We start from the raw sequence: 14,196 nt of genomic DNA on the forward strand, positions 1-14,196 counted from the left end.
GAAAGACGATGAAGAAATTAATGAAGAGGTGGTTCTCAAAATCCACATTTTTTTTAACTTTTACCCCTCAGACCCAACACAAACTGTGCAATTGAGATATATACGAAGAAGTCTGTGGTAGAGGGTTTGTAGCATTATTGTATTCTGTGCTCGACGTTCCAAAATCTTCAAATTGCTCCGTACTAATTGCGTGCATGCTCTTTGATTAATCTTTCATTGGCTTGTTTGTATAGCAACTATACTCTCCCCGTAGGCTGGCATTCTGAATGAATAGTCAAAAGCATAGAACAACTAGTACCCAAAAAACATTATGGAGACGTGCTAAAATAAATTTTCGAATTTAAAATCATCTGAAAACGACGAGCTAGAAAGCAAATGCAATATATGTATGGACTACAATAATATAAAATCAACTTTAACGCAAAGAAACATGCCCATTTTTGCAAATTAGTGATGCATAAGCTAAATTTTTTTAAAAAAAAAGAAAAAGAAAATACTTTGTCTTTGTCATCGACAGAAAATACTTTGTCTTTGTCATCGACAGATATATGGACGATGATAATACTTTGTCTTTGTCATAATTCCCATGTGTGTCAGCATCCAACCCTCAAACAGAACTTGAAAGCCACTACTGAGTTTTTCATGTTGTCTTCGTCATGGGAGTAATTCTCTAGGATGGATGAAAAATAACGGACTGTAAATCTTCTGTGTTCATGTCATTCTGGCGCCTAAACCTTTTCTCAATCAAGCGCAATTATTATAATGCAGCGTTCATTTACATTAAGCGGTTTCCTTGGTTTAGTGGGGCCACTTCCTTAGGGTAGGCTTCCCAGTGTAGGAGTAGAAGTAGGTTAGATCAGAATAGATATGTCATTACGAAAAAAAAAAAAAAAGAGAGATGAACATTTTCATCAAAAAGTACCACTACTATTTCCTCTGTGTAAGGAGGAGACTGGTCATGGACTCGACAGCTGATAATTAACGGTTAGAACTGTACATGTTAAAATTAAGTCTACATGCATATATATATATATATATATATATATATATATATATATATATATATATATATATATATATATATCTTGGTTTTGGATTTTGCAGCTGATAAACGAGCTGTGCCTCAACAGCTAGAAGTCTACATGCCAAGATTAAGTCCACATACACATGTTTTCAGGTGGAGAATATATCACCATATTGATGTGTAATAGGTATAAAATTAAAACTGATCTTATGTAATTTTATCAGTTAATCGGTAGTTACCGCCAGATACTTCATCAGCTATAGCTTAATATCATCCCTAAATATCTCACATAATCTTTCACCACTAAAAATTTGAGGAAAATCAATTTACTCTCGAACTACGGATTTGTCAAAGCAATAGAACCAAAGCAGTCCTTGGAACGTTGTTTTATTTTTTTTCCCTCTTTTTTCTTAGGAAAAAATCTACTACAATGGATTATGCTTTGACTCGTTCCCCTGTCAATGGTCACCAAATATTAGGTACGATAGCCCTTCTCTTTTCATAGAGTACACACACATGCTTTAGACTATGGCCCAGTTTAGTAAGTGAGTTTTTTGGATGTTTGTCTAAAATTTTACTGTAGATTACTGTAGAAGTTTTTTAAAAAATTTTTAAAGTGTTTTTTTTTTAAATATTTTGAAGTGTATAGTTTAAAATTTTTGAAAAGTTTTTTGAAGTTGTTGTAGTTAAAGTTTTTAAAAAACTTGTAGCAAACAACCTTGTCAAAAAACTTGGTTGCCAAACAAAGCCTATATATGGGTGTCCCTTCCTCGTTTTATAAAGATTAGTCAATTCCAGAGGTGGAATAGTGAAGTAATCATTATCATGGAAATTAAAAGTGAAGTCATGCATAATTACGTGGTAATAGCGTGATGGAGTCTAAGGGATCATGATTGTGATTAGTCACAAATCTACAATTTCAAAGGATTCATGCTTGAAGCCGACATGCAAAATTGTGACACCACTAATACAGCACTTTGCTTCGGTTTATCGCAAGCTACAGTACATTATGGCAAGAGAGCTGTCATTCTGCCTATAGGAACGAGGGCTGTTCGTAACTTCTTATAGCATCGCTAAATTCCATTTTCCAAGTCTGGCACGCCACAACAGGAGGAGAAAACTTAGGAGGTCTAGACAGACAGAAACTATTAAAAAGCTTTTTACACCCCAGAAAACAAATGGAAAGAAACATGTGTGAATAATCTCTCATCAGTGATCTTCAAAATTCAACCAGCTCCCGTCTGTTGGAAGTTTTGTCTTCCTTTGTTTGTAAACAATTTAATATGCTCCAATATTTATATGGATTGGAAAAAGCCAGAGATATGTGTAGTTAATTAATAAACCAGTGGTCCGCTTATTTACCTTTTTTTTTTCATCTTTTGCTCAGTTCTGTTTCCCGCATAAACTGTTCTTTTTCCTCTTTGTTGATCATGCCTCAATCCGATAACTACGAAGATCCATTCAACAAGAAGAAAAAATCACCACACGACATTTTTGACTCAAAAAGTACTCTTTTGTCATGTGCCAAAAGACTCAAAACCATACATCTACCCAGAAAGAGGGGGCACACACATTTCGAATCAGTCAGTTTCCATTCCAAGAAATGTTAAGACTGGAAAATTACCACAGCTGAATGAGAAAACTGGATGGTAGACGAGTGGTATTTCTTTCGCTTTGGAATGAGAAACAAATTACTATGAGGATATACCGGCAGGAAGATTGTATAGTAAGGTTTTGTTCAGACTTTGGAGCAATGAAAGTTCAATTTTTTTCACAAACATCTTTACAAATCTCAGGTTAAACAAGGTAGCATAAATATCAAAATCTCACCACTTCTGGGTTTCTATTATTTTGCCTTGGAATTTCTTCGTAGGTGATTGAGCATCCATGTCCCCTCGGGCAGTTATTATTACGTACCATTTACCAGTAGTTTGGATGGATAAAATTGTTGGCGTCTCGTGTTTCTCCAATTCAAGCGGCCTTCTCTGTTTGGGTCAAAGGAAGGGAGATGATGCGCGTAACAACGATGGAATGGGACTGTGAATTATCATCGTGAATAGCAGTTTTCGTCCTTACATTCAAAAGAAAAATAAAAAAGATTCTTACGTAAAATTTTTCATTAAATGAGTCATTTTTTCTTTATTAAAATAGGATATATGAATGAAAGAAGTAATATCTTTCGCAAAATACTTCCTTTTTTTTTCTGCTAAGAATTATTATACAATTGGATTTTTGGAGTTTCTGAATCATCAGGGGTTAGTCCGTCCGACACAGGAAGACAAAATCCCTTTCAACAAATTGAACTAATTGAACTAGTACTGCATTAAGTGGCCTTGAACATGAAGCCATTTAAAAATTTTTTTTTTTGGGGTGTTGGTGTTTTGGAGGGGGGGGGGGGGTTACTTGTAAGAGCAGCTTCTGTGTGTTTGCCCCGTATCCTATCTCAGAATCGTATTTAACTACGATTCCATCACTTAAAAAGGTAAAAGGCTACGAAAATGGTTACCGATTAAGTTTATGGCGAATATAGTAGAGTAGTTATGGATTACAAGTTTGTTTGGATTGGGTTTTATTTGCTTACATCATCATTACAATTTTCAATATACATTTTTACCTTCCCAATTACCTTTTTATCTCACATATATCACATCACAAAAAATACTACAGTAAAAATATCTCTAATAATTCACAAAATTTGATTCTAAATTAAGTACGAGTACGATTACACGCTTTTGGTACATACTATTAAACAGAGCATTATTCTAAGATGATACCATCATTTTTATCGAAGCAAGTCAACTTCATCACACCATTATCTGTCTGTCCATGTTAAACCATGCATGCATGACTCCTCCTAATAGCGTAAGTTTCTTGCGTTTTTGTCATTCTTTACACAATTGATGCTACTATAGCTCAACTGTATGTAACAGTTATCAATATATATATATATATCTTATAAACACCAGGAGAGAATCTTAGGGTACAATGCACCAGAAGTAGATATAACTAATTTTTTTTAATTCCCAAGAAATTAACGTATCTTGAAAAATGTTAAGTCACTAATACTAATAATAACAACAACAGATAGACGATCCTTAATTACATTAGATGTAGTAATCTGGATATGTTTTTGTAATCGGGTGAACGAATGCAGCCTATTCAGTTTCCAAAACAGCATTCATTCCGGAAGTGGAATTAATTTATAAAATTAAAACAGCATTTTCTTCTAAAAATCCCTCCTGTCTGTTGCATGAAAAGTCAAAAGCATACAGAGACTAGTATCCTAGAAATAAAATATACCGAGATGTACCACTGAAATAATTTGTCCAATTTAAAATAATCTAAAAGTAACAAGCAGTTAAGCAAATGTGATCGATATGGACTAAAAATAATACCTCGTCCGCCCTACTTTAATAGGTTTATTTTTCTTTTTCATCCTTCAGACTACTTTCCAATTGAAGCGTATACTTAACTTTGAATTTTTCTAAAATGTCTTTATTTAATATAGGTTGTTTTTTTATTATAACCTAACTTTTCATCAATACTTACTATTATTGTAATTAATATAAGATTAATTAGTAATACTTCATTTAATATAAAAATATTTTAAAAAGATAGTAGGCTAAATTTATCCTTTCAATAAAGTTAATTTACTTTTCTTAAACCGTATGAAAAATCAACCAGCACTATCAAGTTTACCCTCCTTAGAAATTTGAAAGTCATCGAGTTTTCTATCTGCTAGCCAGAAGTCGTCGGTTTCATACTACAGTTTTCCATTTTCTGTCAGTCAAGTTCACACCAACCAAATTAATACTCCTAGGTCCCCCAAGCGACCACACTCGTACATGAGTTTAAAAAAAAAACAAAAGAAAAAAGACACTGTAATTAGATCCAAAGATAGTTGTATTTTGCTCCTATCTCTTTTATTCAATTCAAATACATACTTCTTATGGATTCTTTTACTCAAGTACCTTCTTATTATTCAACTGTGCAGGTACCAAGACGAAGTGGAGGATAGAGCATTAGGTTAGTAATTTTTTCCCTTTTTTTTTTTCTTTGGATAGGTACATTAGGCTTGGTTAGTAAATAACAAATTCTAATTCTAATTCCAAAATAAAGTACAAAGAGCCCTAATGCTATCAAGGCTGGCCTATTTGTAAGTTTTTTCTTCTTTTTTTTATTAATTGAACGAAGTTCAACGCTCAAGAAAGTTACAACATCTTTGAATTTTAGTCAGATAGTATTTCATAATATTAGATTTATCATTATAGTCCCTGTATTTAGCAGAATATTTGTGATTCTATTGATACGAGACAAAAAGAGTTTAAGATAACTTATACTTATTGGGGAAAATGTGCAATATACTTGTAACTAAATGATTCAGCTGCAATAAGAAAATAAAGGTAATTGTCCCAAATAAGAAATCACGTTCCCATTTTTACCACGTGGTACCTTGGACAATCACACCCCCACTGCTCGCCGGCGACCACCTCGGTCCCACTTCTTACCCGGGCCCCATACACACACACACACACACACACACACAACAGTCGCCTACTCCAACCACAGTCCAATCCGCAGTTCCCACCTCCACTCCTCTCCCTATTATATAGTGTTCAGCTCCCGTATTATCTACACTAGGTCCGACTTCCGAAAGCCCTTCCATTCTTGGTCTTCTTGGTCAAACGACGCCGCACCGCCGCCATGAACGCAGCTTTACCTATCGTAGATTCCATGACTAGCTTGTTTACGCCTGCTATTCTTTTCTGCATTGTGAACCTGGTGATAGGAACCATCTTCATCACCTCACGCCTAAAATCCCACAACAAACCAGACCCCGCCGCCAACTCACCTCCCAACCAGAATCAGCTCGTCCGAGCCCCCTCATTTCTCGACCGGGTCAAGTCCTTTAACTTCTCTTCCTACGTCTCCGAGCAGCCCGACCCATTTCACGCCGTGACCCAGAAATCCGACCCACGTGAAGAGCAAGAGCAAAAAAACGTTGCGGAGGAAGAAGCTTTGCTGGAGAGTCATCATCATGATGATCAGATGATGAAGAGCAAGTTGGAGACGCGGGTGGAGGCTCCGGCGGGGAATGGTGGCCCTGCTCGAAGGATGAAGAAGTCGGCAAGCGAGAAGGCGGTGGCAGTACCGGAGGACCGGGAGGAGGTGGATCGGTGGCGGCCGGCGACGATGACGGAGAGAGAGGGGAGGTCTTCCAGTGAAACTGAAACGTTGACGTTCGGGGAGGAGGAACATGTGGACAAGAAAGCGGATGCCTTCATAAATCGTTTCAGACAGCATTTGAAACTGCAAAGGTTGGATTCGATTTTAAGGTACAAGGAAATGCTAAATAGGGGGGCTGGGTTGGAGAGCTAACGACGCTAATCTTCTTGAGACTTAAAAAAAAAAAAAAAAAACCCTTTTCCTCGAGCGATCTTTTATTTTACTACTACTCAAAATAAGAAGATGTTATGAACCATAACGAGTTTCCTCGTTAAATTTTACTAGTAGTGCAGGTAGCATTAGATCTTTGGGGCTGATAATATTCTATTACTAGCTACTGTGACTTTTGTCTAAATCTGTATATGTTGGCTCAGATTTATCATGTTTATCTGGGGCATTAGCTCCATAGATTGCTTCTGCCAATATCTTGTGATCGATTGAACGAGATGGAATGGCTGGTTTGTGAAAATAAATTGAGAATTTGGTGAACTCCTATTGCGAGGATACAATACGTTGCCAGTTCCAAACTCAAATTATGATGAAGATTATAACTACACTGGCTAGTTTTCACCCTCTCATTTGAATTAGGAAATGAACAACGAGTAGTTTGTTGCATTATGTTCAGAAAGGGGAGTGATCTAATTTTGAGCCCAGATGAACTCCTAAACTGTTGAATAATAAGGTTATCATTTCATTTCATTTCTCTTTTTGCCTGGTTTTTTTTTTTCCCCAATTAGAAGACAAGAGAATTGAAAGCACTGGCGTTGTCCTGCTCCTAACCCAAGTACTTTTGTCGGAGAAGGGAGACTTGGTTTTGTTTCTTTGATTCAGCTACATACTAGAACGGCAGCTGATGAACGAGTTATGCCTCAACAGCTGAAGATGTATATGTTAAGATTAAGTCTACGTGGTTTTCACGTGGAAAATAAATATAGATTGTACTAACCATCCCAATATATCTTTCTTTCTATATATATATATATATAATGCATAACACATGGATTTGATGTTAAGAAAAATCTATCATTATTTGTTATTTCAATTTTATCCTTATATGATAGAATAATACACAACCATCTATTTTATGCTCTAAACTCCTACATCTACGTACATAATAACTGTTACTACTATACTTATTTACTATTGCGTTTACATAATTGCTGCTACTATACTTAAAAAAAGGAACCTCCCAACCCCCACAAGAGAAAATGAAGAAGAGAAGAGAACCAGATTTAGACCGCTCTTCGGGTTGAAGTCTTAATAATTGAAATGTTAACGTAGGAAAAGAAAAAAGAACAACCCCCAACCCCCACAAAAGAAAATGAAGAAGAAGAAGAAGAAAATGGCAATCCAAGTAAAGGAATATTTGCCCCTGGGGCAAATATAAAGCCTACACAGTTCTAGGACATATTAAAACCCTTCTGGGATTGCGGAACCTAAGTCTTCGTCAGAGCCTTTGGGCCAATTTTTGTGCTGCATACTTTGAAATATTTCTAATCTCTTTCTCACTCAAAAAAAAAAAAAACTTTTTTTTTTCCTAATTTTTTGGGAAGGGAGGATTAAGAGACGATCTCTCATGGCTTTCGTCCTCCTGGCTCCCGATAACATACACCACAAGCTTTTAGTAGTGTCAAGTTGGCAAATAAATTCAAGTAGTCGAGAATTGTCAGGCAGATAGAGCAGCTAATGTTACAAGGAGCTCACTTTATATGAAGATCGTAGTTTCATATAAGCTTGTAAATTTGTCACTTTTCAGGCTGTATATATACAAACTGTCCCGATATTGACAAATTTAAAGTCCGAAGTAAAGTAACAAATATTGGAAGTTAATCTTAAAGCTGCTCCAATTGCAGCCTTAATGGGTAGAGACTTTGGCACAATCTTTTCCGCGGAACCACAACGTTTACCAATGTAACCAAAACCAACAAAATCAAACTTGGAGTGGGAGAGGAAGGAGGAAAATCAAGGGAGATTAGTATATTCGGCAACAAGTAGAACTTTATTATTTTTTTTTTTTTTGCGCTGAAACTACAACACGTAGCTTCTTGTTTCTTGACGGTTACCCACAAACCACATAAAAATAATTCAAACAAAAAGCATATTGATATTATTATTTACCATACCACACGGAAAATTTTCTTCAGTTTGTAAAGCAAAAGAAAAAAAAAAACTTGTGACGATAATGCATCCCTGTCTATCCAGAAAACAGGAAAGGACGGCAGAAGAGACTATGATGAATTAACCCAACTCGAATCTAACCCTTTTGGATTGTTATTTTTAGAAGCTTATATAAGAAAATATATTGTACATTAGGCGCAGAGGACAAAAATAGAGGAGGAAAAGAAATCAATCACCAAAAGGGAGCCGGGAAGATACACTCAAGGTTTGGAAATTGTATCAAATATTTTGGCCAAGGGACTACCACCTAAATTGAGGTATTTTCCAGTTTTCTTTATCATATTACATCCATGTTTCAATATCTAGTTTCTCTTGCTTTGTTGGTTTTTGTTAATATTGTTGTGTGGTTAAAATTTTGGGATAGGTTACAAATAAAATTATGAAGAGAAAAATGGTTTTGTATATGCATGTTAATCGTTTGAAAAAATGCCAAAAATAGAAAAAATGAATTTTAGGGGATGTTCTGCTTTATTTTAGCCTTTTCATGTTGTTTTCTTGTCAAATTAAAATCATGTTTGTATTGTAAAAGTTGTAAGGATTGTTATAGTATAATTTTATGATTTTTGGTGAAATATAAGTGTTTTGAAAAATAAAAGCTGCTCTGTCTTTTGCTATTTCAGCCACTCTTGGGTCATTTTTTGTAAAAACTAACTCCGAAAATGGAACTTATGCGAAAAATCGAGTGAGGGTGTGTATTTTGGTAATTTTTAGTGATCAAAAACAATCGTCGGTAATTGATGACCGGTGGCGGTATGTCACCGGCGCAGCCATGGCTGCAAACTGAAGAAGCTTTTGATGGCCCAGCAAGAATAAGAAAAATACCAGTGAAGAAGATGAAGGCTTTGACATCTGCAAGAAATTTTTCAGGAATTTGCAGTTTAGCCCCCAACTTTCAAATAATTACATTATGGCTCAAAAGATTTTGTAATTGAACCAGTCATGTCCCTATTGAGTAGAGGTGGCAAATCAATCCACTTAACTAAATTTATCCATACTCGCCCATGAATAGATGGGTATGGGTATTTTAAATTTTTGTATATGGGTATAAATGGGTTACCCAATAATACCCATTTATTAAATGGGTATTATTGGATAATCCATCAAATCCAATTAACCCATTTAGAATTCTCTTCCCCCCAAGTCTCTTCTTTTCCCCCACATTTTTTTTTCAAAATTTTCATTTTGTCATGATGTTAACTACTTTTGTTTCATTATTATTATTATTATTTGTTGGTTTTATCTTATTATTTTATTTTCTCTTAATTTGTTAACTTGCTCATTTTTTAGCATTACCAATTTATGATAAATTTTAGCCTATTTTCTTATCTTTATAAAATGAAATTTTAAATTTATATATGAGAAAAATGTTAGGGGTTCAAAATTTTTGGATTAAGTTTTTATATTAATTTTTATAGTATTTAGTTCAAATTTTTATATTCTTATTATTCAATTATTAAATAATAGGTAATTTTGTGACATAGAGTATAAATGAAAAAAATTGGTAATTAAGTTTATTGAACATTATAAGTAAATATTTAAAACTAATGATGGGTACAAAGAGTGGTATAAATTAATAACTTAGTTTGCAAAAATGAATTTAAATGAGTTTACAAAAAGTTAAAATAAATGGGTTATAAATGGGTAATTGGGTTACCCAATCCAATTTTTGACTTATCAATTTATACCCATCTAATTAAATGGGTATAAATGAGTTGACTCACTTATACCCATTACCCATTTTATCCAATCCAAACCCGCCCAAGTCACCCATTTTGACACCTCTACTATTGAGTTTTCATCTTTTTTTTCATATTTTAAACACATTTTTAAGTATGTTGTTTCTGTGATTTGAGGGTGTAATTATATTTTAATAATTCTGATAGACTTATTATTTTGATTGAGTTTGGTAAAATAATTGGAATTTTTTGGTTGCGATTTGTTTGTTTGGGTTTTGATAGAATTGTCGGCTTATTTTTCTGGGTTTTAATCTGGGCTTAAGATATTAAAATCCAACATTTTTGGTTGGCTTTTAGGGTTGGGTTTCGGTATAAAATCTGGTTCATTTGGTTGGGTTTGTAAGTGGGTTTGGTTTATTTGCTTTGGGTTTTTTGGCTTGGGTTGGGGGTCAAAGCCCATCCTTTTTATTGGCTAATTTGGGTCGAAATAATAGATTGGCCCGCTCCTTTTGCCTTGGACTTTCGGTTGGGTTAGGAAGCTTTCGGCCCAAACAAATAAGTAAAATGACCCAAGTGGCCTGTTGGGTTAGAAGACCAGAAACGAATTTTCACTTTAGCCCCTGTACTTTTACTTTATTTTATTATAGCTCAAATACTTTAGGTTTATTTCAATTAGGTCTCTAATATAATTGCAAATAGGTTCCTAAACTTTGTTTTTATTTAATTTTGACCTCAAATCCTTGTGATAATTACAATTTGACCCTAAAACTTTATTAATCTTTTCAATTTTAAATAAAAGTTGCTTTTCTTCTATAATCATTGATTACACTTCATTTAAGTGTTTCAATTGATTGATTTAATGTTTATTTTCATTTTTTATGATTTATTTGTTAATTAAATTGGTACATTGATGATTTTCGTTAATTTTGGAGTTAAATAGGTAAAATCAAACCCAATTAGCTACTACTTCAAATGAGGTATCTTTTTTTTTTTTAAAATTCTCTTATATATTCTTATGTGTTTTTATATGTGAATTTGCATGTTTTGAGTAATTTTCTTTTAGTTATTTATTTTATTCATTTTAAATTTCATATATTTAATTTAGTTCTGATGATTATTTGAGAGGCAATTGAATGCCAAGTTGTAATAGTTAAGTTATTATTTTATTTTATTCTTTACCTTGTTAGATTGTAGTTAGGGCCCCCAAATGTAATAGTTAGGTCTTTATTTGCTTTTATTCGCTTGTGTGTTTGCATACTTGTGTGTTTACATATTTCCTCGCTTTCCTTAGGGTCTTTGCATCTATATATCATGCTTATGTGCTATATGCTATATGTGATTTATGTGTTTATTTATTTTTATTATGTTTTATATGATTTATTTGATTATAATAAATGCATAACGTCACCGCACTAGTCCAACGCTAGTTGTGCTTTTTCCCTTCATTTACTTGCTAGTCCAATGCTGGTAAGGGTTTTTAGAAATGGGTTAACCCAATGCTTCACCCTTTAAGTCGTCTTGCATTAGATTCATCTCGTGTGACATTCATTACATTTTCGTGTATATTTTTTTAGGATCTTTTCTCATTTGCATGATATTTCCTATTATATTATCCTCTACCCACTACCTTCTATATGTGTTAATCATGACATTTAGAATTGCATCTCATTTAAGTTAGTTTATTTCCTTGTCTATATTAGGAGAATTATTTTTTGAACATGAAAATGGGTGATTATAACTTTTTTAGTTTAAATACCCCATTAATCTCTGTATAAGAAAATTATGTCATGAATTTTTGCCTCCCGTACCCTTTATGTTGCATTTCCTTTTTTCTTTGATCACTTATATCTATGTATATAATTTAATTTCTTTTCTTTTCTTTTAATTTCATCATTTGCATACTCGTGACACCTTCAAGGAATTATTTTGGCCTTCGCAATAAATGCGATTGGTTCAATTAAATCCTTGAATGAACATTTTGTCCCTCTCGATATTTTTAGATTTGCATCCATATAGGAAATATCCAAATATGAAAATTTTAAAGGTTAGATTAAGAAAATTTTGATTAAACCACGCAACTAGCTTAGATTAGGTTGAAAGGATGCCTTAGGTTTGAGATAATCGAACCTCTGCCTTCTCTTTCTTCAACTGTGACTCTCGAACTCATTTTTTCTGTTTTCAAAAACCTGGAGTTGTCGAAAAGGGTTTTATTTTATTTTATTTAAAAATATTTTTTGGTGATTTGGTACACCAAAATTCAATATCAAGTGGCGACTCCTATTTTTTCTTAAAAATCCTTTTTAGACTAAATTTTGGACCCAACTGTTGCATTCTTTAAAGTCTCATTTTAGGTCTTTCATCATTTATTTTAAAATAAAATTACATCTTTTATAACACTTTTTATTTTCCCATCTCGAAAAATGGGGCGCGACAAAAAGTAGCTTTGCCAAATTAATAGTCGAAAATTTTGCCAAATTAGAATTGCTCCCAGAACTTGGATTCCAGAGATATTATTAACTTTCTGGTTAGAAAATTTTTTTTTTCCTTTTTTTTGGGCACAGGATTTGTTACCTTCTTGTATTCTACTTATTAGGCACAGGACTTGGACGATGATCCTTCACCAGCATTTTCCTTATATTGAATTCCCAATGGACACTTATCCAATTCCGCCTCAAGCTGCTCTTTTTCTTTATTGATTTCTGTTGCTTTCTTAAAAAAATTGAGCTGTTTTTGCACAAAGTCCAGCTCTTTTCGGCAGGCATCAATTTCAGCCTCGAGTTGAGCTTTCACAGCCAGGCTTCCATGAACTGGATTGTCCCTCCTGATCTTGGCCTCCATTATAATTGTCTCAGCCATTTTTGGCCTTTCATGATCACCGACTCTCTCCAACATTTTAACCACATTGTTCAGTCCAAAGAGTCGATGAACCCGCACAAAATCGTCCTTCTTACGAAAATGTGGAGCTAAGGGACAATCCGGGGGACATCTCTTCTTCTGGAGCTTACATGCTGCACAGGCTCCGGTAAACATATCTGATACCCTGCCTTCTACTCTCTTCTTTTTAACACAATTTGTATGGTGATTCAATTGCAGAAAACGGAGAAGAAGAACAGGACGAAGAAGAAGAAGAAGAAGGGAAATACAAGTTGCAAAGAAAGTAGTAAATGAAAGAAGAATGTCTAGACAGAACTAGCCAGACGTGAACGACTTGTTTGTATCCAGAATCTATATCTTTAAATTTAATGAGATTAGTTACATTCCATTAAAGTATCAAGTTACCTTTGTAGATATATTCAGGAAATCCCAACGTCATAAAAGTTAAAACACATCGGCCAATTAATGGTTTGTTGCTAGAGATATACTACCATAGAAAGTTTTATGTGTGAAACAGTTCAGTAAATATTAAACTACAACTCAACCAATTAACAAGGAAGTTGCGAGTTGACGTCGTACATCACTTCCAGATGGTAACCATGCCAATAGATTTCTTTGCCTTCATTTTGATGCAGATTGTTAAGTCTGACATAAATAATCACGTTTGTGACACTTATTAGCATCCTTCTCAAGTAGCAAGGCTTTAAATAGGGGGAAGGGGCAATTTTCGATGCGACCTAAAAACATAACACAAATCAAAAGCAAAATTAATGGGTTTGAGTTGAGATTTCACGGATTCAGATCAAAATCGAGTCGAATCCTACGAACCCGAAAAGAAAATAGGTCAAATTCAGATCACCCACGAGTTGACCTGATAACCCGTTTATGAATTAAAAAGAATTTAATAAATATAAAAATATTTTATCCAATTAAACTAAGTTATTCTTTTTTCCCCGAAGGCATTAATTACATAATCTTAAATGAATTTGTTTAACTTGTGTGAAGTTGAAATTATTATGTTTGGATAAATAATGTTTTAGATTATTTTCTATTTATTTAGTGTCTTAATTTATTTTAGATTTGGTTTGGAATAAAACACATTTACAGTATTTTAATTTATTTTAGATCTAATTTCGGATTGTTTTATCGAGATTTTTATTACTTGATTATATAATTAACCTTGTGCGGAATTGGTTTTGTTAGAAATTATAGTGGTAA

The 14,196-nt window shown here is 33.8% G+C and overlaps 1 protein-coding gene and 1 long non-coding RNA gene across 2 annotated transcripts; both read left to right on the top strand.

The window, feature by feature from the left end:
- Positions 1-5,728: 5,728 nt before the first annotated feature.
- LOC140009715 (pathogen-associated molecular patterns-induced protein A70-like) lies at positions 5,729-6,403 on the top strand. The gene has a single exon (XM_072055991.1). The coding sequence runs from the start codon at positions 5,729-5,731 to the stop codon at positions 6,401-6,403; it is 675 nt and encodes a 224-aa protein (XP_071912092.1).
- A 5,602-nt stretch (positions 6,404-12,005) lies between these two features.
- LOC140010056 (uncharacterized) lies at positions 12,006-13,374 on the top strand. The gene is made up of 2 exons (XR_011817318.1): positions 12,006-13,126; positions 13,198-13,374. It is a non-coding gene; the product is annotated as an uncharacterized lncRNA (long non-coding RNA).
- Positions 13,375-14,196: the final 822 nt, after the last annotated feature.

The sequence above is a fragment of the Coffea arabica genome, chromosome 6e (genome assembly GCF_036785885.1).
Source record: "Coffea arabica cultivar ET-39 chromosome 6e, Coffea Arabica ET-39 HiFi, whole genome shotgun sequence".
NCBI lineage: Eukaryota > Viridiplantae > Streptophyta > Magnoliopsida > Gentianales > Rubiaceae > Coffea > Coffea arabica.